General features: G+C 34.1%; 3 protein-coding genes and 1 non-coding gene across 4 annotated transcripts in view; 2 read left to right on the top strand and 2 right to left on the bottom strand.

Moving 5' to 3' along the window:
• Positions 1 to 16,301, bottom strand: part of LOC125814852 (structural maintenance of chromosomes protein 5) — a 30,558-nt gene extending 14,257 nt beyond the window's left edge. Inside the window, exons 1-20 of the mRNA XM_049494300.1 lie at positions 16,141 to 16,301; positions 15,552 to 15,729; positions 15,305 to 15,458; positions 14,054 to 14,127; positions 7,828 to 7,977; positions 7,589 to 7,693; positions 7,310 to 7,455; positions 6,941 to 7,052; positions 6,695 to 6,850; positions 6,346 to 6,467; positions 6,119 to 6,263; positions 5,979 to 6,044; positions 5,306 to 5,431; positions 5,126 to 5,224; positions 4,869 to 5,034; positions 4,642 to 4,787; positions 3,390 to 3,453; positions 3,159 to 3,283; positions 2,960 to 3,037; positions 1,402 to 1,474 (exon numbers count right to left, since the gene is read on the bottom strand). Of these exons, the coding sequence (XP_049350257.1) occupies positions 1,402 to 1,474; positions 2,960 to 3,037; positions 3,159 to 3,283; positions 3,390 to 3,453; positions 4,642 to 4,787; positions 4,869 to 5,034; positions 5,126 to 5,224; positions 5,306 to 5,431; positions 5,979 to 6,044; positions 6,119 to 6,263; positions 6,346 to 6,467; positions 6,695 to 6,850; positions 6,941 to 7,052; positions 7,310 to 7,455; positions 7,589 to 7,693; positions 7,828 to 7,977; positions 14,054 to 14,127; positions 15,305 to 15,458; positions 15,552 to 15,729; positions 16,141 to 16,178 (2,323 nt within the window). The 5' untranslated portion in view covers positions 16,179 to 16,301. The remainder of the gene's footprint in view (positions 1 to 1,401; positions 1,475 to 2,959; positions 3,038 to 3,158; positions 3,284 to 3,389; positions 3,454 to 4,641; positions 4,788 to 4,868; positions 5,035 to 5,125; positions 5,225 to 5,305; positions 5,432 to 5,978; positions 6,045 to 6,118; positions 6,264 to 6,345; positions 6,468 to 6,694; positions 6,851 to 6,940; positions 7,053 to 7,309; positions 7,456 to 7,588; positions 7,694 to 7,827; positions 7,978 to 14,053; positions 14,128 to 15,304; positions 15,459 to 15,551; positions 15,730 to 16,140) is intronic.
• Positions 16,302 to 17,669: 1,368 nt separating this feature from the next.
• On the top strand, positions 17,670 to 17,741 carry TRNAG-UCC (transfer RNA glycine (anticodon UCC)). Its single transcript has one exon. It is a non-coding gene; the product is annotated as a tRNA-Gly (tRNA).
• A 138-nt stretch (positions 17,742 to 17,879) lies between these two features.
• On the bottom strand, positions 17,880 to 21,345 carry LOC125814863 (uncharacterized). The gene is made up of 5 exons (XM_049494313.1): positions 21,057 to 21,345; positions 20,907 to 20,984; positions 20,198 to 20,297; positions 18,635 to 18,777; positions 17,880 to 18,185 (listed from the first exon to the last, which is right to left on the bottom strand). Exons 1-5 carry the CDS (start codon positions 21,297 to 21,299, stop codon positions 17,976 to 17,978), a joined length of 774 nt encoding a protein of 257 aa, XP_049350270.1. The 5' UTR covers positions 21,300 to 21,345; the 3' UTR covers positions 17,880 to 17,975.
• Positions 21,346 to 23,392: 2,047 nt separating this feature from the next.
• On the top strand, positions 23,393 to 26,071 carry LOC125814876 (protein FAR1-RELATED SEQUENCE 1-like). The gene is made up of 3 exons (XM_049494325.1): positions 23,393 to 24,342; positions 24,419 to 24,497; positions 25,826 to 26,071. The coding sequence occupies exons 1-3, from the start codon at positions 23,393 to 23,395 to the stop codon at positions 26,069 to 26,071; spliced, it is 1,275 nt and encodes a 424-aa protein (XP_049350282.1).
• The last annotated feature ends 587 nt before the right edge of the window (positions 26,072 to 26,658 follow it).

The following is a 26,658-nucleotide window of genomic DNA, read 5'->3' as shown; positions in this document are numbered from 1 at the left end:
AAATTTACTCCCTCCATTTCAAAATAAGTGAATTGTTCAAAGCTCAAGAGAGTTGTTGGGATTTTTTTTCCATTTTTGCCCCTCATTTATATCTTCTAGGTGATAATTTCAAGAGAGTTAATTGCTCATATTTATAATTTTACTTTGAATTATTTATATTTTCAAGAATAAATTGAGAATATCTAAAAAAGGCACAAGTGGAAAGTGGTGTTTATTTTATGTCCTAATTATAAACTTTTTTTCTTAATGGGTGTGCATTGCCTCAACATTAACATTTTTTGAAATGGAGGGGGTACCTAATCATTAAAAAACTAAAAGTCTCTAAATGCATTACCCATTTAGTGAGGAAACATGTACCTTTGGGAAATCAGCTAGAATTAAAACACATTCAAGTAAATGGAAGATGAAAAGACTAACCTTTCACTTTCCAAAACGCTTAATTTTTACTAGCATATAAAACTAAAAGATTGGAGTATTTGTAACCAACAGCAATGGATCATCTCCTTCTGAAATGCAATTTATTTTAAGAGAAGGGAAAGAGAGATTGCCTCATGTTCCTCCGGGAGGTTTTGTGTATAACGAGAAAGATTGCATAACAAATATTTCTATTCAAAGTAAAAGGCTTTTTGAGAAGGCATCGCACTATAATTCCTCATATGGGAGAAAACGAGAAAAACAACCCATTTGATTAAGAAATTTATAGAAAGAGTCATGAGAGTGGTCAAAAGCAAGAAGCATTATTTGGAGAAAGAACCATCAATATTAGAGATGATCATATCAAGATAGAAAGCATATGTATTTGGTCATGTCTTGTACGGACCTCCATATGAACTGGCCACTGGTGATTCATTATGTTCAGCAAAAGTGCTAAAAGGGGTCTCAACTCTTAAGTAACTCTTGGAAGTTGTCTTTTATATCACATCAAGAGAAATGATAGATAAAGAAAATAACATAAAAAAGATCGGAGTCTCAAAATTAGATCCTAATAGTAGTTGCTGCCTAAAGGTGCTTTAAGAAAGTCGGTCCACAGCAGTGGAAGTATGATTGATTCTGTTGATCGAACAAAATCAAATAGACCTAAATCACACTATTCTCCTGCAATCGATTCAAAAACTTGCAAGAACAACCACTACGAAGCAAATGATCCATATAGGCAATATTAACTAGTTGAGATAAAGTCCAGTTATTTTCAATAAATAAATCGTCTTTTACAAGTAGAGTTGGCGAATTATAAAGTATCATTTTCTGGATACTCGGAACTTTTGAAATAGGTCTTTTGGGACCCCTGTATTTGCTTATTTTCTGTTGTCAACCAAGGCGAGATGGTTCTTAAAAGGTACTATTTCAATGTGCAAGTGTAAAATAGTCAATAGTGAAAATGTTAACTACTGAAGAACTTACAGTACTCATAATGCAGAGATGCTTGTACTGCAAATTTTTCTTGGTGCTTCACATTAGCTTCCATCTCTTTAACCTGAAAATATGATAAGGAAGCACGATTCACACTCAGACTACGATTTTAGGTCTAGTGAAGTCAGTCTTAGCTTGTTAGACTACTTTCAACTGCGAATAATGCAAAAAGGTGTATACTCTTAGCTTGTTAGACTACTTTTAACAACTAAGTCCATATGTGTGGTATCAATCTATTTATTAAGAAGAAAAAGAAGACGAGATTTTATGTCCAATGAAGTCGGTCTTGGCGTGTGAGACTACGTTCAACTGCTAATAATGCTAAAAAGCCCAAATTCCTGCAATAAATCTGTTTATTTTAGAAAAAAAGAGACCAGATGCAACACTTCAGACCAACAAGATTACATTTGATTTGCATTGAGAGACAATATGCGATAAACAAAATGAAAAATAATTCACATAGTTTTTTAGAAGTGCATTGCATATACTTGCATTAACATTAGCCTAGTAAGGTAGTACCTTCTAATCAACAACATTAGATAACATAGTAGTAATTAAAAAGAGCTGTTTGTTCATAGTCATGTTTGGTTATGCAAGTACAATTACATAATTAAATACTTTTTAAAATGAAAGTTCACTATCAAAAATTAAATAAACTTTTGGATCAACATGCAATTATGTTTAATTGTGTGACAAACATATATATATATGTAAGAAATATTAAATATATTTGATTCTTAAGTATTTAAAAAACAAATAACTACTTTGAGACAATTAGAATAAACAAGCATTTGAGAAATTCTTTTGGAGCACAACTTAAGTGGATATATTTAGTTCCATATCTCTAGCTCCCACCTGATCAAAAATTTACATCGCCAGTTTATCTTTAAAAATTTATACTATCATACTATACGAGATATAAAAACATTATTTTATCGATCTATCTGCAACATAATTTACATAAAAATTATCATTATAAAGTTTATAACATCGTATATTATTATTTTCAAACTATCAATCATTAACAAATATTTGTTAGATAGAATATTCATTCCAACAAAAATAGAAAGGGAAAGAAATTAGTATTGAAATATAGAAACTCATACAAAAGGTAATAGTACAAACAAGAAAAATGTAAGTTGCAAATCAAATATACAAGTAAAATGAAATATAATTGAAATAACAAATAAATTTTTTTGAAAAGTTACCATGTAATTACCTGCAATTCTCACCTCCCCTCGAGAACTGAAGAGTGTCCCCCTTCAGTTACACCCAATTCCATGCTAACCAAATAATTACTTGGTCAACAAACATGTTAAATTGTGTAATTACACCCCGTTAAACCCAAATCCAATTAGAGTAGCTTTCCATACAGGCCCTAATAGTCCTTCCACTCGCACCAACTTAGCCTAACACAAATCACTGATTTTCTTGCAATGCTCTGACTATTGTAGCTATTTTACTTCAATTTTTTTATTGTTTATTTTATTTCAAATTCTGTAGTTCATCTTTACTTTGATTTACACAAAATAGCACAATAAACAAGTACCTTCAGCGCAAGTTCAAGGGATGCCATGTTTTGTTCAGCATAACTTCTTCTGTGAGCCACAGCATCAATAAGTAAATTCTGGCAGAAAAGAGAAACTCAGCAAAGGTACATACATTTGAGATACAAAACTTACTCACTTAGGATCTAATCATAGCTTAAGGGGCACCAGCAAACAGAAACATTAAAAAGAATAATTGACCTTAATTTCCATTGCAAGTTGGAATCGCTGAATCTTCATAGCTTTGATCTGGTCAATAAGCTTTGCAGCTACACTATCCAGATCATCCTCTCTTTCCAAAGATTTCAAGTTTATCATGCGTTGCTCTGAAGTTGGAGAAAATTACATGTTGAAGGAACACTACGTAATCAATACTGTACCTGTACCTTGTATTACACATACTTCAAGTAAAAGATTAGAAGAGATACTTACTGACACGGTTTTCCATCTCACGCCTTCTTTTCTTCTCATGTAGTGACTCATTTATAATCTCTTCCTAAAATAGATCAACAAAAATATGCTAATTATGCTTGAAGTAATAAAATATTAATTTTAGGTCAAAAGAACAGATAGCATTTGATTGTTATCAACAACTAGAGTATGCACAAAGCCATTGATATTACATTCACAAGAAAACATAGGGAAAGAATCCATAAGAGTAGAATTTTTTCTGATTGATTAATTCAGACAATGGAGGAAAAGGAAATGCACTACAAAGCAAATTCTTATAAGCTAGGGATAAATATTCAACATAAAATACAGTTCCACAAGTAATATCATTTTACAGAATCATCGATCCCTATTCTTCACTGTTGATACACAGTTCCACAGCTATATATGTTTTCCAGCCCACACACTTTGACAATAGAGTTTCAGGAAGCCTACTATCCAAGCTATTTCAGGTTCTAGTCTCTTGTGTAACCTTTCGCTTAATACTAGAATCGAGAATCGAAACATAGCATCTGAGGTTGCATTAATCGAGGATACACACAAAAGGAATTGTTCTATTACCAAACTTGTACAGCACTGGTATATAAAACCTTCAACTTAATTTAAAGAAGCAGCTTCGGCCATATACTAAACCCCTTTTCTTCAAAAAAAAAAAAAAAAAGAAATCCCTCTTGTTCTCACCCACTCCCTGCTTACAGTCAAAATTACCCTAACATACCATCCAATCCAAACCAACTTTGCAATTTATTCCTGCCACCGAATGGTTTATGAGAGCCAGCAACTAGCGATAGTGAGTTATATAGGTTGATGGCGAGGTCACAAGGGGTTTGGAAAGGGTCACAGATCTTTGTCAAAGGGAATTGGGTTGCAGAGACGAAGGGAGGCTCTTGTGGAGACTCGGAAGGGTAACCAAGGGGCAGGAGTTCCACGACAGTCAGTCTGCAAAATTTCTTCTCAATTTTGTTGGCCAAAAGATGCACAATGACTAAATTTTGTTTATGCAGAGGGAAGGTTAATTGCACCAAGCTCCATACTTATCAGAACCAAGCAGAGAAGCTATAACTCAGGAAGAACAGGCACCTTTTCTCCAGGATCAAAAAAGAAAAGGAAAAAGCATACCATAAAGATACTCAAGTGTGAATTTGCACATCCTTGCATGTAAAACAACTTCCAGAAACCAAAAGAAATACACACACACATATATATGCATGGAATGCATGTATATATCACCTACACGTTGTTTTTCAAGTTTGGCACCTTCATCTTCTATGTTCCTCAACTCACTCTTAACTGCCCTGAGATTATCTTCTAATGTAGAGATTGCTTCATCCAGCTGAAGTTTCTGGGACTTGAGCCTCTCAACTTCCCCAGCATCCACATCTGAAGAAAATACTTGGGAGTAAACTAAGATATTTATGGACAAGGCATCAATATATTAAAAACAAAGGGCTAGTGAGATACTGCATAGCAAAAAGCGAGAGCGGTCCACTGATTCAACACTGCCAGAAACATGACCACCATATCTGGATTTAGTCCATCTGTAATGATTTTCAGGGGTCCATAAATCAAAGATACCCAATTGCAACACCTCATCTGCTCTCTTGTCAGTTTCACGTGAGCCTATGTACTGCACAAAAACATTGGATTACATTAATGTTGATTTACTAGAATAAGTTCCAGAAGAAAAGTATCACGAGGTTTTGAAAAGGTAAGCCTACAGAATGGTCCAGCCGAAATTGACCGATTAGAGCTTCTTTGACTGCATCGGGAGCATCAAAAACTTGGTCAAGCCTTGAATCGATACCTAGCATACGCATCTGTGGAAGATAGTTGTAAGAAACCAAGTGATCATATAGATCAGCATCAAAATAAGAGTTCTCAAAGAAGCTTATACATGCCTCCTCAGTAATTTGAAAGGGAACACGGCTCTGACTTTTATCTGCTACATTTATAATAGGAACATCAAATGATCGCATATTTCTAAATAACAAGTCACGGTCAGCAGCATCTTGTGTTATAAAGGCCTGCATATGTTAATAAATAAGATAACTGATGAGATGAGAAACAAATTTCAACAACACCAAATCAGATTAGCAGTCTTGATTCTAAAATGCTTTGGTGTCCCTTTTGTATAATCTACAGAAATTTCATTTCTATAAACATACAATATGCCCATGCAAACAACAAAACCATCTTAAGTGAAGTCACAACTTAAATGAGTAAGCAATTGGGGAATATCACTTAACAGTTAAAATAAGATTTTGGTAAAAATACAACGCCAATCAATGTTCTGCAACCACAAATCTCATAGCAAAGCACAAATTAAAAAAAGAGTACTTCAATTCATACCCAAAGTATAAACTTTAAAGAAGTGCTTACAAGAATATCTCTGTGAGTACCATGTTCAGATATAGATTAAGTCCAAGAAGGTATCATAAGATATGTGTGAGTGTGTGTGTGTGTGTGTGTTGGGGGGGGAGGGGAAGAGGAGGGTTGCAAGAGAGAAATATCTGCGTCGGCCACATATACTAGAATTAAAGACAGAGATGAAGAAAAATTCTTGTTAATTACCTTCCATATGTATCCTGGTACATCACCCTCTAGGTAATCTGCATGAATCCGATTGGAAACATTGACCTGAGCTTCCATGTCACCAAAGTAGTTAATAACCTTTTAGGTCTATAAGTAGTAGCATAAGCATATTTGTATACCTCAAGAAGAACTGGACCATAGACAGGTTTATTAAATTCATGTTGATGCTCCTGAACCCAATTGTAAGCTTCAAATATCTTTTCAGCACCAGAACTCTGTAAAGCACGTAACCTTTTGTTGTTTGTGTTCTCCATCTCCTTCAATCTGCAGAGGAACGAAAGGATGTGCAAGAATTTACAGTAATTATCTAATGCACAAAACACAGCAACATAATCCTGATATTTACTTATCAGAGCACTGTCTGAATGTTGTCCTATTCCGATCAAGGGTTCTTTCTATTTCTGATTTCTGAGACCTTAGCTCCCGTGCACCATCTTGCAGCTCCAAAATTTTAGAACCCAAACTATCCTGTAGATTTCAACCAGTTCAGCAACAAAAATTTGCATTAGCCAGAGATCAGTTTGCGGTATCTTACATAAAATAAAGCTACAAGACAATAGCTAAAGTAAGGTTTCCTTGAAATTCTATAATTAATGGTCAAATTAGGCATCCTTCGGTACGTAACCTCATGCCTATGGTTGTACTTTAAGCAAGTATGGTACAAGAAGCTACAGTAAAGAAAAAAAGAAGCCTACAATTTTATCTCTGGGAGGTTCATAAGGAGGAAGATTTGCAAGTTCCAATTCGGCAGCACTAAGATCTTCTTGAGCTTTTGAAATTCGACGTTGACGAGATTCTTCTTGCTTCCTCAAGTCTTCCATTTCTTTATATTTTCCATTCACTTGAACATCCTTTTATCATAGAAAAAAGTAAAAGTTGGATAGTGTAGAGGAAAAAGAAATAATCAAAATGATTATCTTATTGAGGCTCTGATAGAATACCAAACGGCTATCCTGATCCAGAAGTTTCATACGCTTGTTGGCATTTTCACCCAACAGGCCATTTACTTTTTTGCATTTAGCATCTCGTTCGGCTTTCTCTTGCTTTTTTTCCCTGAGACCAAATTGTTAAATTTAAGGAAAGTCAAAACAAGACATTTAAAAGAAAGAAAAGACGAAAACTCAACTTGAAATGTACTTTTTGATTAGTATCCATTTGAAATATATTGAAAAAGCAGGGCCCTTAAAAAACAGAATTTTTTAATGTCAAGCAATTGCAAAAATTCACGCAATAAAAAAATGACCTGGATATTGAAATAAAGATACAAAATCTCTAACTCAATCAACAATTTACACGATAAGCTAGCATACTCTATAGGTTCCATGAGTTCATTCAAATTCTCAGCAGCTTCATCCAGCTTCTTTTTGGCATCTTGCTCTTGCCTTTTAGCTTCCAGAAACTCGGCCTTCTTAGCATCGTACTTCAGCCATGGCAATTTCTTTTTCATCGTTTCAGCCTATAAACATATTAATAACAGAAATTTTTATTTTTATTTTACTTTTTTGGGGAGATCAGTAGCATATCCTACAAACCATATTAATAGTTGATTAAAGCTCCCACCAAAGTTTAGGAAGAAGCTCCAAACTCACCTGTCCCAGGAGTTGCTCTCTCTGACGAAGACGCTCCACATCTCGTTCAAGTTGAGAATTGACTTCCTTCAGCTGATCCAATGTCTCTCTGCCGCTCTTCACAGTCTAAAATCGATAATGAAATATTTTCATACAGTTTGAATTGTCAAAAAATAAGGCAAGACGTCTTCCTTGTTCACTAATAAATGCTTTGCAGTAAATTTATGAAAGCTCCCACAGATTGGCAAGTAGGAACTAACTCGTTCAGACTTCTTCAGCTCCTCACTTTTGCTTATAAGATCAACATGCTGGACTGGTAGCCGAGGATCACCCACAGCCTTTTCAGTCTCTTCAAGTAGTTGAACAGGAGTTAACTTTGCAAACTCACAAACCCTGTCTTGAGGTAGAAACTGAGGTCCTCCCCATAGAATAAGCATAAATCAGCAACTAGATTATAAAGACAAGGAAGGAAATCTTACAAGAGGGAAGTAAACTCTTTATTTAGTTTAAGGTCTCAAACTTTTTAAGGAAAATATATATGACTAGTTGAAAAGGAAGAGTACCCCACGGTCCCATTTTAAGTTGACATTGTTTCCTTTGGTTTTTCTAAACAGAATGGCATATTTCTTTATTTGTAAACAACTTAACTATAAAATTCCATTTACCCTTAATGACACACTTTCAGGCCACATAAATTCATGGCATGTTTTCAGAAATTTCAAAAATATTTCTTAAACTTAGAGGGTGTTTGGATTGGCTTAAAAGTTGGTCACAGTTTTTGCCTTTTGGAAGTGTTTGACAAATATAAAAATAACTTAAAATAAGTTAGGAAATGTTTGGCAAGGTTAAAAATAACTTAAAATAAGTTTTAAAAAAAAGTAGGCAGGCCCCTACTTTTTATTTTTTGACTTAAAAGTCATTTAAGTTTGACTTATTATTTTTTATTCAAAAGCTACTTTTTTTAAGTCGATCCAAATGGGTTCTTAGTGCTCATGAAACAATGTCACATAAAATGAAATGGAGGGAGTAATTAAAACAATTAAAAAGATGTCAGGCAGAATAGATCATAACCTTGTCAAATATATTCGGAGCACACCTAAACTTCGCATTGACCTAATTACCCTCCTCAACTTGGTAATTTGATGTTATAACCCCTTGGACACTAACAACCCATGGATGTGTGACACACGCATTACCACATGGATTTTTTTGTCCATGTGCTTTTTTTAGAATAAAATATATATTTGTACCTTTCTAAGTTCACTAATTATTTAGATCATCTTTACAGGGCCAATTCTACAAAAAAAAAATGGAACAATGATATTTTGACTATAATATTTTTTATTTGGCTAAAGATAATGATATTCTAATCAAGGCCAGGAAAAGAAGAAGCACACAACTAGAACGAATAATCATTGCATCTAAAGAAGAAATAAAATAAAATTTCAACCAAATATATTACATATTTGACCTGAGAAAAGAACGAGTGCACAATTGAAATAAATAGTCTTTGCATGAAAAAAAATACACATTTCTTTCCTTTATGTAGAAAATACTTGTTTGAACTTCATTAATTTGACTATTATAAATAAAGTTCCAACTAAATTTTGTAAATTTGGATCCAGAAAAAGAAAAGAAATATATAGTTGAAACAAATAATCAGTGCATAAGAAAAAGAATAAAAAACATATTAAGACTTAAATATGCAATATATTAAGAAAATATATAGAGAAATAAAAAAAAATTGAATAGTAACTTTGTATATTCCTCGAAAGTCAAAAGTTAGATTCCAATCCATGATCAATGAAGAGGATAATATTGCATTGCAAGGCCAATTTGAAGAACAGGAAATCAAAAACAGTGTGTTCTCATGTGCAGGGGATAAAGCACCAGGCCCTGATGGTTTCTCAATGGCCTTTTACATACAGTGCTGGGAAGTGATTAAGGAGGAAGTGGTAGCTGCCATCCAGAATTTCCATGATCAGGGCTATTTTGAGAAAAGTTTTAATGCCACTTTTATAGCCCTGATTCCTAAGAAAGTGGGAGCATCTGAATTGAAAGATTTTAGGCCAATTAGCCTAATTGGGAGCTTCTACAAAATCATCTCAAAGATCCTAACAGAAAGACTCAAGAGGGTTATGCCAAAGTTAGTAGATGAACAACAAATGGCCTTCATAAAGGGTAGGCAAATTATGGATGCCATTCTGGTGGCCAATGAATGTGTAGATGTGAGAACCATATCCAAAGTCCCAGGAATTCTGTGCAAGCTAGACATAGAGAAAGCTTATGATCACTTGAACTGGGAATTTTTGTGGAGCACACTCAGGAGGATGGGGTTTGGCAACACCTGGATAAAATGGATGAGATTTTGTATGACCACAGTGAAGTTCTCTGTTTTGATCAATGGCTCACCATCTGGCTTCTTTTCCTCTGAGAGAGGATTGAGACAAGGAGACCCCCTTTCTCCTTTTCTTTTCATCCTAGCTATGGGAGGTCTAAGTGATATGCTGAAGTTTGCTCAGGTTAATAACAAAATTAGGGGCTTCAAAGTGAGTCAGGGGGATTCACTGGGAGTGTCTATCTCCCATCTACAATATGCTGATGACACATTAGTATTTTGTGATGCAGAAAGTGAACAACTGAAACACTTAAGGGCTATTTTCATTATGTTTGAAGCAATATCTGGACTCCATATCAATTGGGGAAAGAGCTTTATTTATCCTGTGAATGAAGTACCACAGATCAGCCTCCTGGCAAACATTTTAGGTGGCAAGATAGGGGAACTTCCCACCACCTATCTTGGCATGCCTTTGGGAGCAAAGAGTAAATCTTTGAGCATCTGGAACTCTGTGGTAGAAAAATGTGAAAGGAAGTTGGTTAACTGGAAAAGTCAATACTTATCCTCGGGTGGTAGAGTCACACTTATCAACAGTGTTCTTGATGCCATGTTAACCTATATGATGTCCCTTTTTCCTATGCCTGGGAAGATCATTCAGAGGCTGGACACAATCAGAAGAAATTTTCTTTGGCAAGGTAATGGGGAAGGGGTCAAGAAATTTCACTTGGTCAAGTGGGATGCTATTATTTCCAACAAAAAAGAGGGAGGTCTGGGAATTAAGAATTTGAAAGCCCACAATAAGAGCCTTCTGCTAAAATGGCTCTGGAGACTAGCAACAGATGATCAGAGCTTATGGAAGGACACTATCTTTGCCAGATATGGAAAGGAAGGATCATGGACTACTAAGGAGGTCAATACTCCTTATGGTGTGGGTCTATGGAGAACTATTAGAAATCAGTGGCCAAGAATTTGGAACAACTCTGTGATTAATGTGGGAAATGGGAGGAAAACTTTGTTCTGGAATGATACATGGATGGGACAAACACCTTTGAGACAGCAGTTCCCAGACATTTATATCCTCAATCAGCAGAAAATGGCTACAATTGTAGAAGTCAGAAATGAACAGGGATGGAACCTGATTTTTAGAAGGTTCCTCAATGACTGGGAAGTGGAGAGAATGACTCAGTTCTATAATACCTTGGAACAAGCCAAGAACCTCACTTGTGAGGAAGACAAATTGACATGGAAGCTGGAGAAAGACGGCAAGTTCAAGGTGAAATCAGCCTACAAATTACTACACTTCAACTGAAACAAAGGAGTTGTGGCCTTGGAAGATGATCTGGAAAGGGAAAATACCACATAAGGTGGCTTACTTCACATGGCTTGTTGCAAGACAATCTGTTCTGACTCAGGATAACTTAATGAAAAGAGGAAAGGACTTATGCTCCAGATGTTTTTTGTGTGAATCTGAGACAGAGACAATAAACCATCTCTTTTTGCATTGTAAAGTGACTGAGAAGCTATGGAAGTATTTCATTAACCGAAGAGGTATCACATGGACCATGCCTAGAAATACTGCAGAAGTCCTAGCATGCTGGAATAGAGATGGAAGTCAGTCAGGACACAAAGAGAGATGGAAGATTGTCCCTGCCTACATCTGGTGGACAATATGGAGTGAGAGAAATCAGAGATGTTTTGAGAACAAGAGCATCCCTTTCCAAAGCATTAAAATGAATTGTTTAGTGACCTTTTACTTTTGGTGTATCCATTCTATTCCCAAGGATCCGGGGGACATCACCCTATTCTTAGATAGTTTATGAGGGAGATAGGTGCTTAGTTTCTTTTTGGTAAACCCTCTATACTTTTGATGTAATTACTACAGGAGTTCACTATTGGTGTACTTCTATGTTTATAATACCAGTTAACTTTTTCAAAAAAAAAAAACTAAAACTGTACTGGTCAATATTTACAACATGTACTTCAAATCCTACTATATTTTACTAAATTGAGTCTAGTACATCAATTATGGAGAAATACAATTGAAAATAACCACTTGGAAGCTGATTATTTCGATTTTTCTTCCCTCCCATGTGCCTAATAGAGAGTGCATTCGCGCTTTGTGCCACATCAGGTCTAGGGAGGTCAAGGCTAAATCAAATTACCAAGTTCACGGGGCTAATTAGGCCAAAACAAAGTTTAGGTGCGCACAAAATAGAACTCGACAAGTTTAGGGGGTCCTGATCTATTCTGCCAGATGTTATAAAAATTGTTTGAAGAGCTAGAGATAAACAAGAAAAAGAGGCAAGCAGATAAAAAGTAAATCTTCTACAACAAAGTCAACATAGATCAGTAGGTGAAAAATGTAAAAATAGAAGGATAGTGAAGAATTTTATGAATATATCGATGGTCTTCCATCATACATACTTCTGATCATGGCACAAAATGGTGACCAAATAAGTCATCAAAATAAGAGACTTTGTGTAGAGCAAATTGGAAGAACTCTAAGCACTCAGTACAACATCCACTTAAGGCCCAAGAGCAAAGTGCATGATGTGGTTGGATAAAGAAGGTGCTTCCTAGACCTAAACCTTGAGATTCCCCCAAGTCATGAGAGCAAAAACAGTGCAACTGGACCACATTTGCATGTAGCATAAGTATATAATTCACATAAAAATTGTCACGTGCATGAAACTTCCAGAGCTAACTCTGGTTCAGAACAACCGTGATCTGCCAACCCAAAATGGTTTGAGAATATAATAGAAGCCAGTAGCAAAACCAAGTGTGTTTTTGTTAACTTTCTTTTTCGTGTAAAGCCAAACATATAGATGATGAGGTTAAGCTCGTAAATCCAATTACTACCATACAAGACTATAAGAATTCCAGGTCCACAAAATGTAAATAGTCCACACTAGGACTTGAGGGAGCCTAGTTGTTTTAGTCCTCTACTTTATACATGCACAGGCTCCATCTTATTGCTGGATATCAGTAAACCATTTACTGTTTACTTAATAAAAAATAAAGCAACTATGATATGCCATACCATTCTATTTAAATATTCTTACATGTGCATTTGCATGGAGCGTGTTTAAGATTTCATTTCCCAGAATTGTGATTTCACATTTGCATAGCATGTGTTATTAAGAAAGTCAGAATACTTTAGAAAAAGAATTCACTAAGTAGATTATAGCATATTAAGTAAAAATCCAGCAGACCTCAGTATCAAGTGCTGGATTCTTACTGGATATGGAGCGAAAGGACATGGGGGTCTTACAGAAGTTAAGCAATCCATCAGCATCAGTCATGAGACATACAATTCAGGAGGTGCACTGTAGGGGAGCTGTGAACTAGTTTATCCAGGAAATTAATTGATTTTAATCTCTATCCTTAGTATGCTTAGTTGAATGTTATTGATATGTTGAGATAAGAGAGTTGAAGACTAAGGTTTGGGGACTGTCCAGTCTTGAGTATCTTGTGATGTACATATTCTCTTAGGTAATAAAATGTTTATTATACCAAAAGAAAATATATATAGTAAAAGTCATTCTACGAGAAAAAGAATTTCTGAAGAGTTAATACTGAACTAATAATCCAACTGGATTACTATAGAACTTCACATTTTGTAAAAATAAATAAATTGACAAATTGAAACATTATCCAATTATTTGGAAAACATCTAGTTTTGCTATACTTATCAACAAAAGTGTTGGTGACATACAACCAAAGGAACTAGCTAAGTGGTCACTATATATCAAGAATGTAACATTAAGACAATAAAAGATCATCAGAAAGATAATATCCACATGCTACATCATCAAAATCTTTTCTTCTAAATAAGTAGCAAAATTATCTTTCAATGGGAATTCTCAAAAAATAACTGGAGATCAGTATTTAAATTAGGGGAAATTCCTTAAAACTCCCATTTCACAAACATTCCCATCATGCAAGAAGGGAAGAATTTTCAAAAATGGGAGTTGAGCAAACATGGTTTTGTTAATGTGTCCAGAATTCAGATTTTAGAGGTCCTACTGGTGTGTTTTACTTTTTTTCATTTTTGGGGAGAAAGGGATAGATTAGGGTGCGGATACATAGGTTCCACTGATGTTTTAGCAACATGGCATATTCATCATCTATGCAGACATAGAACTCACTTGAGTCAAATTGTTGACTTGGATATTGAACCTTTGAATTATATCAGTTACGTTCTTCTTTGGCACAGCTTTTCCTGAAACAGAAAAACAAAACATGTAATGACTGCTAAAAGTATCCTACATTAATTTACATTTTCTTTCAACTATTTTAACAATGTCCTGCTGACTCCAAAAAGGTTGAGCTGCCCGAGCCCCGAAGAGAGCCATGATTTTACAAAAAAAAAAAAGCAAGAACCTACTTATATTCAAAGAACTTCAACCAAACATATGTAGGAAGTTCCAGTTGAGGAACAGAAAATGCTTTAAGATGATGAGAAAAAAAATTCAACAGGGAACAGAAACAGATTAATTGGAGTGGAAGGTGCAGAAGCTGGTCATCAAACATCCTCCGGTATATATAACAGGTAATAGGAAAAAAAATAAGTGTGTCCCATAGCCGGCTTCTGAGGACTAGATTACACCAAATAGAGTTAAAAATAGAAAATAATCAATTAAATCTGCTTCCCTGTTGAGCTCAAAAAGCACTATTGGAAAATTTGATTAAAGCAATATAGACAAATGCAAGCCAACAACATCAAAGTGACAACTTGTGGTCTTCCTCCTAAAGTACCACTAGGACCAAAGTAACAACCTTCCAGTCTCCTTCCTGAAAAAATACTGCCAAAGCTTTGAACTAATTACAAATCATTCATACCATTACCAGAAGCAAGAAAAATTCCAATTTCATAAACATGAAACATAACATTTCAATGAAAGAGGGCCAAAATCGCAAACAAGATTCACCATGTGTTCCATACAAGATGCAACAATTTGAACCTAATTACAGAAGAATATCCATATTTAACATAACTTAAACTGAGAAGAATTCTGGTGTGAATCTTAGCCTTCTAAGCAAATATCACAATGGAAAGAGGAGATCGGGATAGAATAATAAGAGTTGAAAAAGGATAGCAAAGTGAACATGCACAAGCTCCTAAATTTGAAATTTGACAATCAAAAGATGAAGAATTTTCAGACCTGGAAGATGGATAATTCATCTTGGAAAAATTGAGAAAATTCCAAGTAATAGAAGTCTTGATTCACTCGTATTGATAACGCAAGAAGTCATCCACTTGAAACATTAATCTATAACATATTATGTCGTGAAAAGAGTAAAACAGTTCTGAAGGACTTGTATCATTCAAGTCCTCACAAAAAAAGAGTTAAACAGTTAATAAATTGAAGCATTTGTTATAGATAACGATTTTTTACCATTAAAAATCCACTCAGACTTGTTCCGCGTATCTATTTTTCGCACAATAGTTAACTGGTCCTCTTTGGTTTCCCCTCTCAAGGAAATCTTGATGTAACCTGATTCTTCCCCGCGTTTCACAAATGCTCCAATACTAGAAGCCCTCCCCAAAAGCTGCAGTTTTACACAATTTGCATCTCAATTAGTATAAGTTCATCCCTGAAATTCACAGGTAATAATTTTTTGATTCCTTCAACTTCTTCTGACCTGAGGCTCACCACCAAGACCGAGTGCTATTGCACAAACTAGAGAACTCTTTCCAGAGCCATTTGGTCCAATTACAAGATTTAATCGGGAGCCTGGTTTGCATGTCAACTTGCTGAATGTCATGAAGTTATGAAGCTCAATCTCAGTTATGTTTCCTGGCATATAATCATCTTCGCCCCTACACATTATAACACAAATATGCAAAATAAGCATCCTAAACAATGAAACCAGTATTCCAATTGAACTCACTAAAAAAATCAAAGCCACAAAGAGTTAGGATCCTTTTGAAACTTAGCAAAACGAACCTCCTCGGTCTATGGCCTACCAGTTTCATCTTGTTGGTGGAAATCATCAGTTCAACAAGTAAACAAGAACTATAACCAGATATATCAGTAAAACGCTTTTTGGAATTGGTTTTACAGATATTCAAGTGAAATTATACAACAAAAGGACGAATAAACCCTAATATTATAACACGCCTGATTTTTTTGCAGAAAAATACCTTAAAAAAGGAAAAGAAGTTATCGATCACAAGAAAAGAGAGAAAGGTCAAAACTTGTATGCAGTGTAAGTGAAACGTTTGTAGTACCTGGTGATTTTGGGGCGTTTGGCCCGACGTTCCGACATTGAAGTAAACGGTAAGGAATGAAGGAAGGAAATCAGAGAAATTACTCGGCGCGAATTCCACGATAGAAAGCTCTCCTAGGGTTTTCTTTGCCGGAGAAAAACTCGCCGGCGACTAACGAAAGATGATTTTGGCGCCAAAAGAGACTTGGGGAAACGTGTGACCAATGCTTCTAGATGCGGCTCTGTCTACTCTTCTGGGGCCCAAATATTCCTGCGTGTCAAAGGATTATTGGTGGTTTTTTTATAAAGAAAATGTTTTGTAAAGATGTTGTAAAAAAGTAGGAGTAAAAAAAAAGTTTTTTTTAAGTTAATAAATATTTGAAAATAAATTTTTAATTGGTGTTTTTTATAAAGAAACTTTTTTGCAAAGATGTTGAAAAAAGGTAGTACCAGAAAAAGTTTTTTAAGTTAATCAATATTTGAAAATAAATTTTTAAATTTAAAAAAAAAATTGTTAAATTTTATAGGTTAATAAATATTTGAAATATAATATATTCCAAAATTTATCATCAAATGTTAGCGAAATTTAAATTTTACTTTTTCGAAATTAAAAAATTATTTGTCAAAATGTATAAACCTAATAAAAATGTTATAGAAAACTTAAACAGCTTTATAATTCAAACTTTATTTTTCCAAAATTGTTAGTAGTAGTACATTTAAAATGATTATAATTTACTAATTTATTTTGATAGATATTTAAAACGTCCATAACAAAAAAAAAATTACTTTAAAATTGTGTTAAAGGCGGTGAGCTCTTTAGGTGAGTTAACACAACATGATCTTTTTACTTATTTTAGAAGAAGCTTTGAGAAAAATTTAAATGATACATTAGGCCTGTTATGATAAGTATTAGGTAGGACATTTTCATGCATAAATTACAATATAACCTTGACTGAATTAAGTCATAGTAAACGTTTCGTTTTTATTTTTGTTATAGTTTTTTTTTTTAAATAACAAAGATTAATAACAATAAAAAAAAACATCTTGTGTGGAAAGTAAATTTCTCTAATATTCTAATTTCTTATTATCTCACGCATTATGTTTTATATGTTTTTAAAGAATCATCTTACACTCCCATAAGCTCAACTTTATACCTTTTATTTTGCAAGCTAACCTATTTAAAGCTCACATGATAATCACAACTTTGTGAAGTTTTTAAGTACCAACTCTTCTTAATGCCCGAAATTGATTTCACTATCAATAATGAATCACACAATTTAGTTATACCATACGAGATAATACACATCACATTTATTTCATCATAACATTTATAAATTTTGTTAATCTTTTAATATCAAAAGTCTAACGTAAAATGATTATTATGAAAGGAATCAATTCATAAATCTATTCCTAAGATTACTACTAATTTGTTTCCTTTTCCGCTTTAATAATTAACCATAAGTTTCTTCACATTGCGTCGAGCCTGTGGACAACTTTCTGTGGCACGTGTTTTTTAGTTAAATGAAAAACGACATGATTTTATAACAAGAAGCGTTTGTAGTCCAACGGTTAGGATAATTGCCTTCCAAGCAATAGACCCGGGTTCGACTCCCGGCAGACGCAACGCTCTTTTTATCTTTCGATTATTATGTTCTTTTATTCAATCTATGGAAAATGTTAGTTGCTGGTATATTCACTTTTAGTGAACACTGTTGAGCTATATGAGACAGAAGCATTCGGTTCTCCGAAAATCTGGAGCAATAATCCAAGGTTTTCAGAATATTTTTTTTTAATGCTAGCTTCAAAAGTTTGATAACTTGGCTATACATGTATCACAAGTATGGTACATGACAACATTCATTCTGACTTGTGCAGAGCATGAAGAATATACAAGGAAGCAGAGGACAGGAAAATACACACGGAGTAGCTCAATAGATCAGCACCAGTGGCTATAGGGACCATCTTGCTCCTCTCGAACATCTTGACTAGAAGGATCATAACAATTACATGTCCAACTTTGGTTTTAAGTTCATCAAGCGAACTGATCTTCATCCATTTTGGCCTCTCCTGCATAGCACCATCAACTGAATATTCAAACCAGAGAACTAAACAGATAACTCTATACCTACAGGCTACAATTGCACATACGTTTCGTGTTTGATGCATGCTAGATGCACTCACAACTCATAACAGTAATTACAAAAGAAGTAACGTTGCTTCCTGAAACTTATACTTCTTATGATTACAACAATCTTCAGCCAAACATAATGCATTGTAGTTCTGAGAGTACCACAATCTTTAGCAGACTACTAGCAAGTTTAAACAATTCTTAAGTAACCAGCATCATTTATGTCATCTCTAATTTTCCTTCTCAAGTAATCAAACAGGAATGAACACACTGAAGTTTATGAGGAAGGCAACAATATGTAGTGGAAGTATAAGAACCATTAAGATTTGCGCAAAAACAGTTTTGGGAAAGCAATAGTGTACATAAGAAGATCCAGAGTGCACTATACCTTCAGAGCAAACATCCCAAACAAGGAAGAATGCTTGAGGGCACGGTCGGCAGTTGGACTCCCATCAGCAGAGAAATCAGTGATAAACAATCCATACAAGCCCATCCCGAATATGAACATCACGGTCCCAGCAAGATAAACATCTGCATTAAGAGGAAAATAAACTCAGGATCACTAAAGGAATACTAAAAGTTCAGATGAAAACAATGAAGTACTCTATCACCCTGCTTGACATTCTAATACAGTTCTAAAGTGCTGATAAGCTTTTATCTCAAAATCAAAATATCAGTGCAATCATTGAATGTCTCCCCTCACTGAGGTACCTCTTCTACGATTTTTCTGATTACAAACATGATGATCTTTATGTTAGGACCGAAATAAGCAGGTGTAATGTGGAAGCTAGCAAAGCAAACCTCGAAAGACCACGAGTAAGAAGACAAACGAGAAACACACCAAAAGAGACAGATTTAACGTGGTTCGGTCAATCGACTTACGTCCACAAAGGAGATGAGCAATCCACTATAAATATGAAAGTACAAAATATAGAGAGAAACAACTTCAACCAATTCACTCAGAATACATGGGAGGTTCACACAAGTGATAATGTATCAAGCTTGTGACCCATAAATTTTCCCCCTAACCAAAACTCTCAAAGCCCTTGAAACTACATTGTGAATGCTAATTATGTTAGAAGGAACAAACTTATGTTTATAGAGTTCTAAAACCTTTCCTACAAGAAAAGGACTACTCAAAATATTAAAACTTTTTCCTAAAAGGAAAACTTATTTATGGTAAGAAATCAGGGCAAATAAACCCCAACAAATCTCCCCCTTGGCCTGAATTTCTGACAAAATAAATTTGTCCACCTTCTTCACATAATTTTTAGGATCTTGCATCTCTTCTCCATAATCTCCTCCATCAAACCTACGTCTCGACACAGAGAATCTCTCTGAAACAATTTCTCCAACAAAGATCTTAATTACTGTCAAAAAGGTTGCGGCTAAAACTACACCCACCAAGATGAACACTCATCTGTAACCTGGTTCCATCATTGAACCATGGCTCTAATACCACTTGTTAGGACCGAACTAAGCAGGTGTAATGCGGAAGCTAGCAAAGCAAACCTCGAAAGACCACGTAAGAAGACAAGCGAGAAACACATCAAAAGAGACAGATTTAACGTGGTTCGGTCAATCGACCTACGTCCACAAAGGAGACGAGCAATCTACTATAAATATGAAAGTACAAAATATAGAGAGAAACAACCTCAACCAATTCACTCGGAATACATGGGAGGTTCACACAAGTCATAACGTATCAAGCTTGTGACCCATAAATTTTCCCACTAACCAAAACTCTCAAAGCCCTTGAAACTACATTGTGAATGCTAATTAAGTTAGAAGGAATAAGCATATATTTATAGAGTCCTAAAACCTTTCCTACAAGAAAAGGACTAGTCAAAATATTAAAACCTTTTCTTAAAAGGAAAACTTATTTATGGTAAGAAATCAGGGCAAATAACCCCAACACTTTAAGAAATCAAAGATCATTTCAGAAACTCACCTATAGCTTCAACCAACCGCAGAACCATCTGTCCTGTGTGAATTCCTTTGACACAGCTCGTCCAATAAACCTTGTAAGCGTCAAAAATGTAGATACAACCCTACAAAAGGGAATTTAACTGTAAAAACAATGGATAGAACCCGTAAAGTTACATTACCTCTTATTTGATAATGATCTGTATTAATTATAAGGAAGAATAATGCACAGATTAGTCAATGATTAAGCGTATGAAGCAAAACCAATGCATGTTCAATGCCTTAAAATACTAGAGAAAGGCTTACAAAAACATAAATGTACCTAAATAAATAATTAGCTTAGGATAACTGTATTTAGTAAACTATAGACAGAAAATCAATGTTTTACACCTAAGTTACAAATGGATTACTGTTAGTCTGATTTTCAACATGCAATTTTCATCGTATAAAAAAGAGCTCGTAAAGTTTCACTCAAAAGCATCTAAAAATCATATAAGATCAATGAACCAACATCTTATCGATCTAAATCTTTAGATTATATTTGGTCAAACAACAACAAGTAAGAGGCAGAGTCGGAATTTGAAACTTATGAGTTTGAGATTTTTATTCTTTTAATTTACTCTGTTCTAAAATAATACTTAATTTCTAAAAATTCAATGAACTTCTTAAGACAAATACACAAGGGTTTAGATTAAAGCTACTCGTTAAAAACAAACTAAGCAATGAGGAATTACATTGAGGAAGCAGAGCAGTGAACCAGCCAATGAACCTCCAATAGCAAAGAACGCCAGAAAGCGGAAGTCAAATATGGCCTGTTCAAATTCAGATATCAATTTATGTTCATATTAACAACGAGTAGTAATAAATACATCAAATTTTTGTACCATTTCGACAGTTGACTCAGTGTTCTGAACAAATCTAACAAGTCTATTTTGAGGGGTCTTAGAGGGCTCAACAAAGGGCACTACTGGTGATGTTAGTACAGTACTTTCACTTGATGATTCATGAGAAGGAATAGCTGATGCTGATGCGGATGATGCGCGTATAATAGGCAATTGTCTGTAATTTGTTCGAGTTTGAAGGTTAGATATACGAAATGATAGTGAAACGGAGGTTAATGCAGCCATTGAAGCTTATCAGAAAGAGAATAAAATTTGAAATAGTTTTGTGAAGAAGATTGCTACTAGCAAATACTAGTCATATAAGAGCAAGAGGTACCACATGGTTTGTTTGGGCCCAGCTGTCTTTCTCAATAAGGCTCTATTTTGGCGCCTTTATCTGTCAAACAAACAAAAAAATAATAGGACAATTCTTCTAACATTTTTTTCACATTTCTTTGGTATGTACTCCCACTATACTCTTTACCAATCGAATAAATTATAGGGTTGAATATGATGTATTACGAATATTATCATTAATAATATTGATATTAGTTATATTGGTATCAGAGGCGTATCTAAGGGGGTCACCGAGTTCACGTGAATTCATGGTTCCCTCTCGAGATTATATATACTAGTGTTATATTTTTTAAAAATATTGAAATATAGATGTGGGAATCCACACTTGAAGTATCACATAATGCGATTATAACTGGGTGCACCTCCCTCCTCGAGGTTAAAAATTTGAATTTTATATTTATCTTGTTTTAATTTTCTTTCTAAAATTAGATAACACTTCTCTAAGTGGTAATTGCTATATATATATATTAAGAATTAATTTTAGACCTATAATTTTAAAATTTTAACGATTTTTAATAGTAAAAACCTAAACGTCGAATCGATCAAATTTATATTATAGATCAACCTTTTTATAACAGTGCACCCATCATCTCAAAATACTGGATACGCCTCTGGATTGGTATATGTTCTGCTGAAATTGAACAAAATAATTTTTTCTTGAAATTGATAAGGTTTATTTATTGCATATTTAAACCTTACGATAGCCTAATTGTTATTTTGAATTTGACAATTTGATAGTTTCGACTAACTTAGGTGTTGATGTGGGAAAGAACGTAAATGTACTATTCCCTCCGTTTCATTTAAGAGTTTAAGTTTTGTGCACCGTCGGTGTATGAAATTTCTACACCATCAGGTACTTTTAATGAAATTTAACCATAGTAACTTATTTTAATAAAATAACAATAATTATAAAAAAGAAAAAAAAATAGAATATCAACAGTTGAGTCCTACTTGGATTCTAATCATATTTATTTCCATAACTAAATTATTTTCTTTCCAAACTTAAATACAATATTGAGTTTTACCGTAGGTTTTCCCAGGATCATGCTTATGTAGTTCTTCAAAGCATCAAAATTTGTGAATTTGCTAAGAAATAATTTTTAGAGCATCAGGCGATTTTGAAACTTGACAAGCTTCTTCTACTTAGTGGTTCGTTCTTATACAATAAGAACAAATTTCACATTTTTTTTCTCGTTTGCCAGCATAAAAAAGCCTCTTTTGAACAATATCTTCATGAGCAAATGAATTTCAATGTACTAAAAATAAGTGAATATAGTCTCATGAGAGGTGAATATTGTATCTTAAAGTGTTTTTATATTGTCCCCAATACGTTTGCTCTGCTCTTTAGAATGTTGGGAAGGAGTTTATTGATTGAACTTTCATTAATATTGAATATGTTTTATAATTGAAGTGTTGAAAAATATATGAGCAGATTCATTATTGTAAGCTATCTAACTTTCTTAATTGTATTTTGCAGGATTAATGGAAAAATCAAATGTAGATGTGCAAAATATAGGAGTTGAAGTTCTATTAGAAGAAAGTGACATGGAGGGAACTGGACAAACTGCTTCCGATATAGGTGTGGAAAATTCAAAAGCTCCCTACATTAGTAAGGAGTTTCAGTCTCTTGATGATTCATTTAAGTTTTACCTTGATTATGCTCATCGTAATGGTTTTAGTGTGCGCCGTGGTCGTATGACTAAATCAAGGAAAGATAAATCAATAATTGGTCAAGAATTTGTTTGTTCGAAGCAAGGATTTCGTTCAAAGAAAAATTTAGAAAGCAATAAACCACAAGATGAAACTAGATAAGGATGCAAAGCATTGTTATATATGTCGAAGAAAGGAGAAGATAAATGGGTTGTTTGTAGGGTTGTTGCTGAGCACAATCATGAACTTGCATCTCCAAATAGTCAAAAGTTTTTGCGGTCAAAATGGAAAAATGGATACCAGCATATGTGCGTAGCACTTTTTGTGCAGGCATGTCGACAAGTCAAAGAAGTGAGAGTATGAACAAATTTTTTAAAGATTATTTGAATTCTAGTACTCCAATGAGTGTATTTGTGGTGCAATATGATAAGGCTATTGACGCTAGATATGATAAAGTAAGGGAGAAGGATTACAAGACAAAACATTCAAGACCTATCTTGAAAACTTTGTATCCTATGGAAGATGAAGCAGCGAAGGAATATACAAGAAAAATGTTTCAGATTTTTCAAGAAGAACTAATTCAGTCTCAAAAATTTATCGCCGAAAAGATTGAGGTCAAGGATGGAGCAAACATCTATAAAGTACATCAGCTTCAAAGACAAAGGCCAGCATATATCGTTAGTCTAGATCTTGCATTGAAAAGAGCTGTTTGTTCATGTCACAAGTTCGAGTTCATGGGAATTCTATGTAGACATGTACTAATGGTATTTATAAAAAAACAGATTCACTCACTTCCAATGGATTATTTATTAGATCGATGGACAAGAAACGCAACCAAAGAAAAAGCTAATGACCCCTCAAACGTAACACAAACTTTGAAACCTTCTACTTTGTGGTTTAATAACATTATGATGCATTCTATTGGGTTATCTGAACGAGCTACAAAGTCTGAAAAACATTATCAATTTGCGCATCAAAGATTATTGCAATTGTGTGGAGAACTTGATGAGCTTTCTTATGAATCTGAGGAAGATTGTGTATCAGGTGGTCAAGTTAGTGAGAAAGATCAGGAAATAAACTCATGTGAACAAAGTCAAGATGTTACTTTGCATGACCCTCCGGTAGCAACAACTAAAGGGCGCCCGAGATCTTTGAGGATGAGAGGTTTTCTAGAAGTTACTCAGAAGACCAAAAAAGTTTCGTCTCCAAAAATTAAAAGAAGATCTTCTCAAAAGCAAAAAAGGCAAACAAAAAGTGTGAAACTTAAGAGAAAGGAAACAAGGTAATTTCACTTAGCATGATGCATATTATTTCTATTGGGATTACTTTTGTAATAACTTCTAAAATTACATTTGTAGTTCAAACATTAATGCTTATTCAGAATTTTATCAAGAATATGTTGAGAACGCTGGTTGTGCTTATGCCACCTCATTTACAGTAAGAATTGCTCTTTCTTTAATCATGTCGTGTATATATTGTTTACATGATAAGATGCGTGTTGATGAATTATTATTCTCTTATCAGGATTTGATGAAAGCGGCTTCAACTCCATTCCAACAATATCGTCCTAGTTAGTGAGTAAAAAGATAGAAGATTTGGAGCTTTGAGAATAAGAAGGAAAGAGGAATAAATAGTTCTTTAGATTTAGATTTATTAGTTTTTCTCTGTTTTTTAATTCTAAATAGTCCTTTCATAGTTTATTTTGATGTGTTTATTGTGTAAAGACAGTATTAGTATTTGGACATAATCAACAGATAAGCATGTTGATCAATGAACTGAGTTTGCTAGTGTATATGATTTTATTACATGGTTGATTTTTTTCTAGTTACTGGATCATCTCTTGTTTGGACAAAATAGATTCCTTGTCTAGCAGGTTCTCTTGAATATGAGATCGTCTCTTATCTTTTGTTTATTTTTACTGTGTGGTTGCTCCTCATCAAACAAAAAATATTTTTACTACATACTTTAGGTTTCTGATTACATCTGGTACTGATATGCCGCAAGTGTTATGCTCGGTTGCATCCTCGTGCTGTCAACTGCCACAAGAAGAAGTGTGGACACAACAACCAGTTGAGGCCTAATAAGAAGATTAAGTACATACTGAATTCTAATTGCTGCTAACTTGTAGTCGCTTGGATTTTCTTATTAAAAAATAGAGTACTTGAATTTATTTTTTGCTTTCCTGTTCATTTTACCCTTTAGAGATTGATAGACTTGTATTTGGGAGGTATATGAAGATTTTTTTCTACTTAAAATAAGACTCATTAATTTCGAGGCGTGTTTTGATAAATAGTTAGGAAACACATGATAGTTAATGTAGGATACTCGCAAGAAAATGATACTACTTCGGTGTGCAGGCCCCTGTGATACACCAGATGTTGTTGAGCTTTTTCTCTCTTCCTCCTCTCTCACCAGCTGCTAATAGTATCATCAGTCTATGAATTTTCTCTTCATTTCCAAAATGGCACCAGAACAAGTACAAAGATCTGGACGTAATACATTACATAAATTTTAATTTCAGTCTTTCATATTTTGTATAAAATTTCATTTCATTTCATACAATTGTACAAATTCTGAATACATTTATATTTGAAATCATAAAACGTCTCTTTTTTGCTCTTCAAATCATCTTCCATTTCTTTTACACCATGTAATATACATGTTGTTTGAATGGATAAGAGGAGCTTTATATGCATCGTTGTTGACTACTGTGAAGATAGAAATATGACATAAATCATAAGGTAGTCTAGAAATTTTTTCCAAAGAAACAAGATGGCTACAACTTTATCGTCCTTCACATTCCAATGGGTCGTGTCCAAGCAAACAACATTGATGACCTAGCTCGTTTGGCTGATGAGTATGGTTCAAGAGAGCTCCGATTGACTGTGGAACAGAACATTATTAGTACTACTAGTATCCAGTTTTATGGACAAGACAAAAGTAGTTCGTTGAATATAACTGAAGAAGTTCAAAAGCAAGCATCTCTTATGAGGCTAGCACGGAAGCACTAGATAGGTTGCCAAATTGGTGTGCACAAGTTTTGAAAAAACTAGCAGAATGACATTATTTAATGGAAGATCCAAGATACCACTATATACTTTAAAATGTGAAATTTGTTCTAATTGTATAGCGACATACCACTAGGTAGAAGAAGCTTGTCAAGTTTCAAAATCGCCTGATGCCTTTAAAAATTATTACTTAGCAAATTCACAAGTTTTGAAGCTTTGAAGAACTACATAAGCATGATTCTGGGAAAACATACGGTAAAACTCAATATTGTATTTAAGTATGGAAAGAAAATAATTTAGCTATAGAAATAAATATGATTAGAATCCAAGTAGGACTCAACTGTTGATATTCTTTTTTTTTTCCTTTTTATAATTATTTATTAAATAAATTACTATGGTTAAATTTCATTAAAAGTACCTGATGGTGTAGAAATTTCATACACCGACGATGCACAAAACTTAAACTCTTCATTTAATATGTCACAGTTTTACTTTGCACTTGCATTAAGAAATAATGTAATTTTACCCTTCTACCCTTATTTAATCTTTTTGGAACTCAAGTTTTCAATTAATGAATATGAATTAATTTA

This window comes from Solanum verrucosum, unplaced genomic scaffold (genome assembly GCF_900185275.1).
Source record: "Solanum verrucosum unplaced genomic scaffold, falcon-dt-bn FXZP01000034.1, whole genome shotgun sequence".
Classification (NCBI taxonomy): domain Eukaryota; kingdom Viridiplantae; phylum Streptophyta; class Magnoliopsida; order Solanales; family Solanaceae; genus Solanum; species Solanum verrucosum.
This window is presented reverse-complemented; position numbering and strand designations above follow the sequence as displayed.

Excerpts from the sequence above, each read along its gene's own strand:
- LOC125814863 (XM_049494313.1), bottom strand. The coding sequence starts at position 21,299 with ATGGCTGCATTAACCTCCGTTTCACTATCATTTCGTATATCTAACCTT. Across the intron at positions 20,298-20,906 it reads CACTGCTCTGCTTCCTCAAT|GGTTGTATCTACATTTTTGA; the intron begins GTAATTCCTCAT and ends TCCCTTTTGTAG. Across the intron at positions 18,186-18,634 it reads TTGGGATGTTTGCTCTGAAG|GAGAGGCCAAAATGGATGAA; the intron begins GTATAGTGCACT and ends GGTGCTATGCAG.
- LOC125814876 (XM_049494325.1), top strand. The coding sequence starts at position 23,393 with ATGTCGACAAGTCAAAGAAGTGAGAGTATGAACAAATTTTTTAAAGAT. Across the intron at positions 24,343-24,418 it reads CTTAAGAGAAAGGAAACAAG|TTCAAACATTAATGCTTATT; the intron begins GTAATTTCACTT and ends TTACATTTGTAG. Across the intron at positions 24,498-25,825 it reads CTTATGCCACCTCATTTACA|AAACAAGATGGCTACAACTT; the intron begins GTAAGAATTGCT and ends TTTTTTCCAAAG.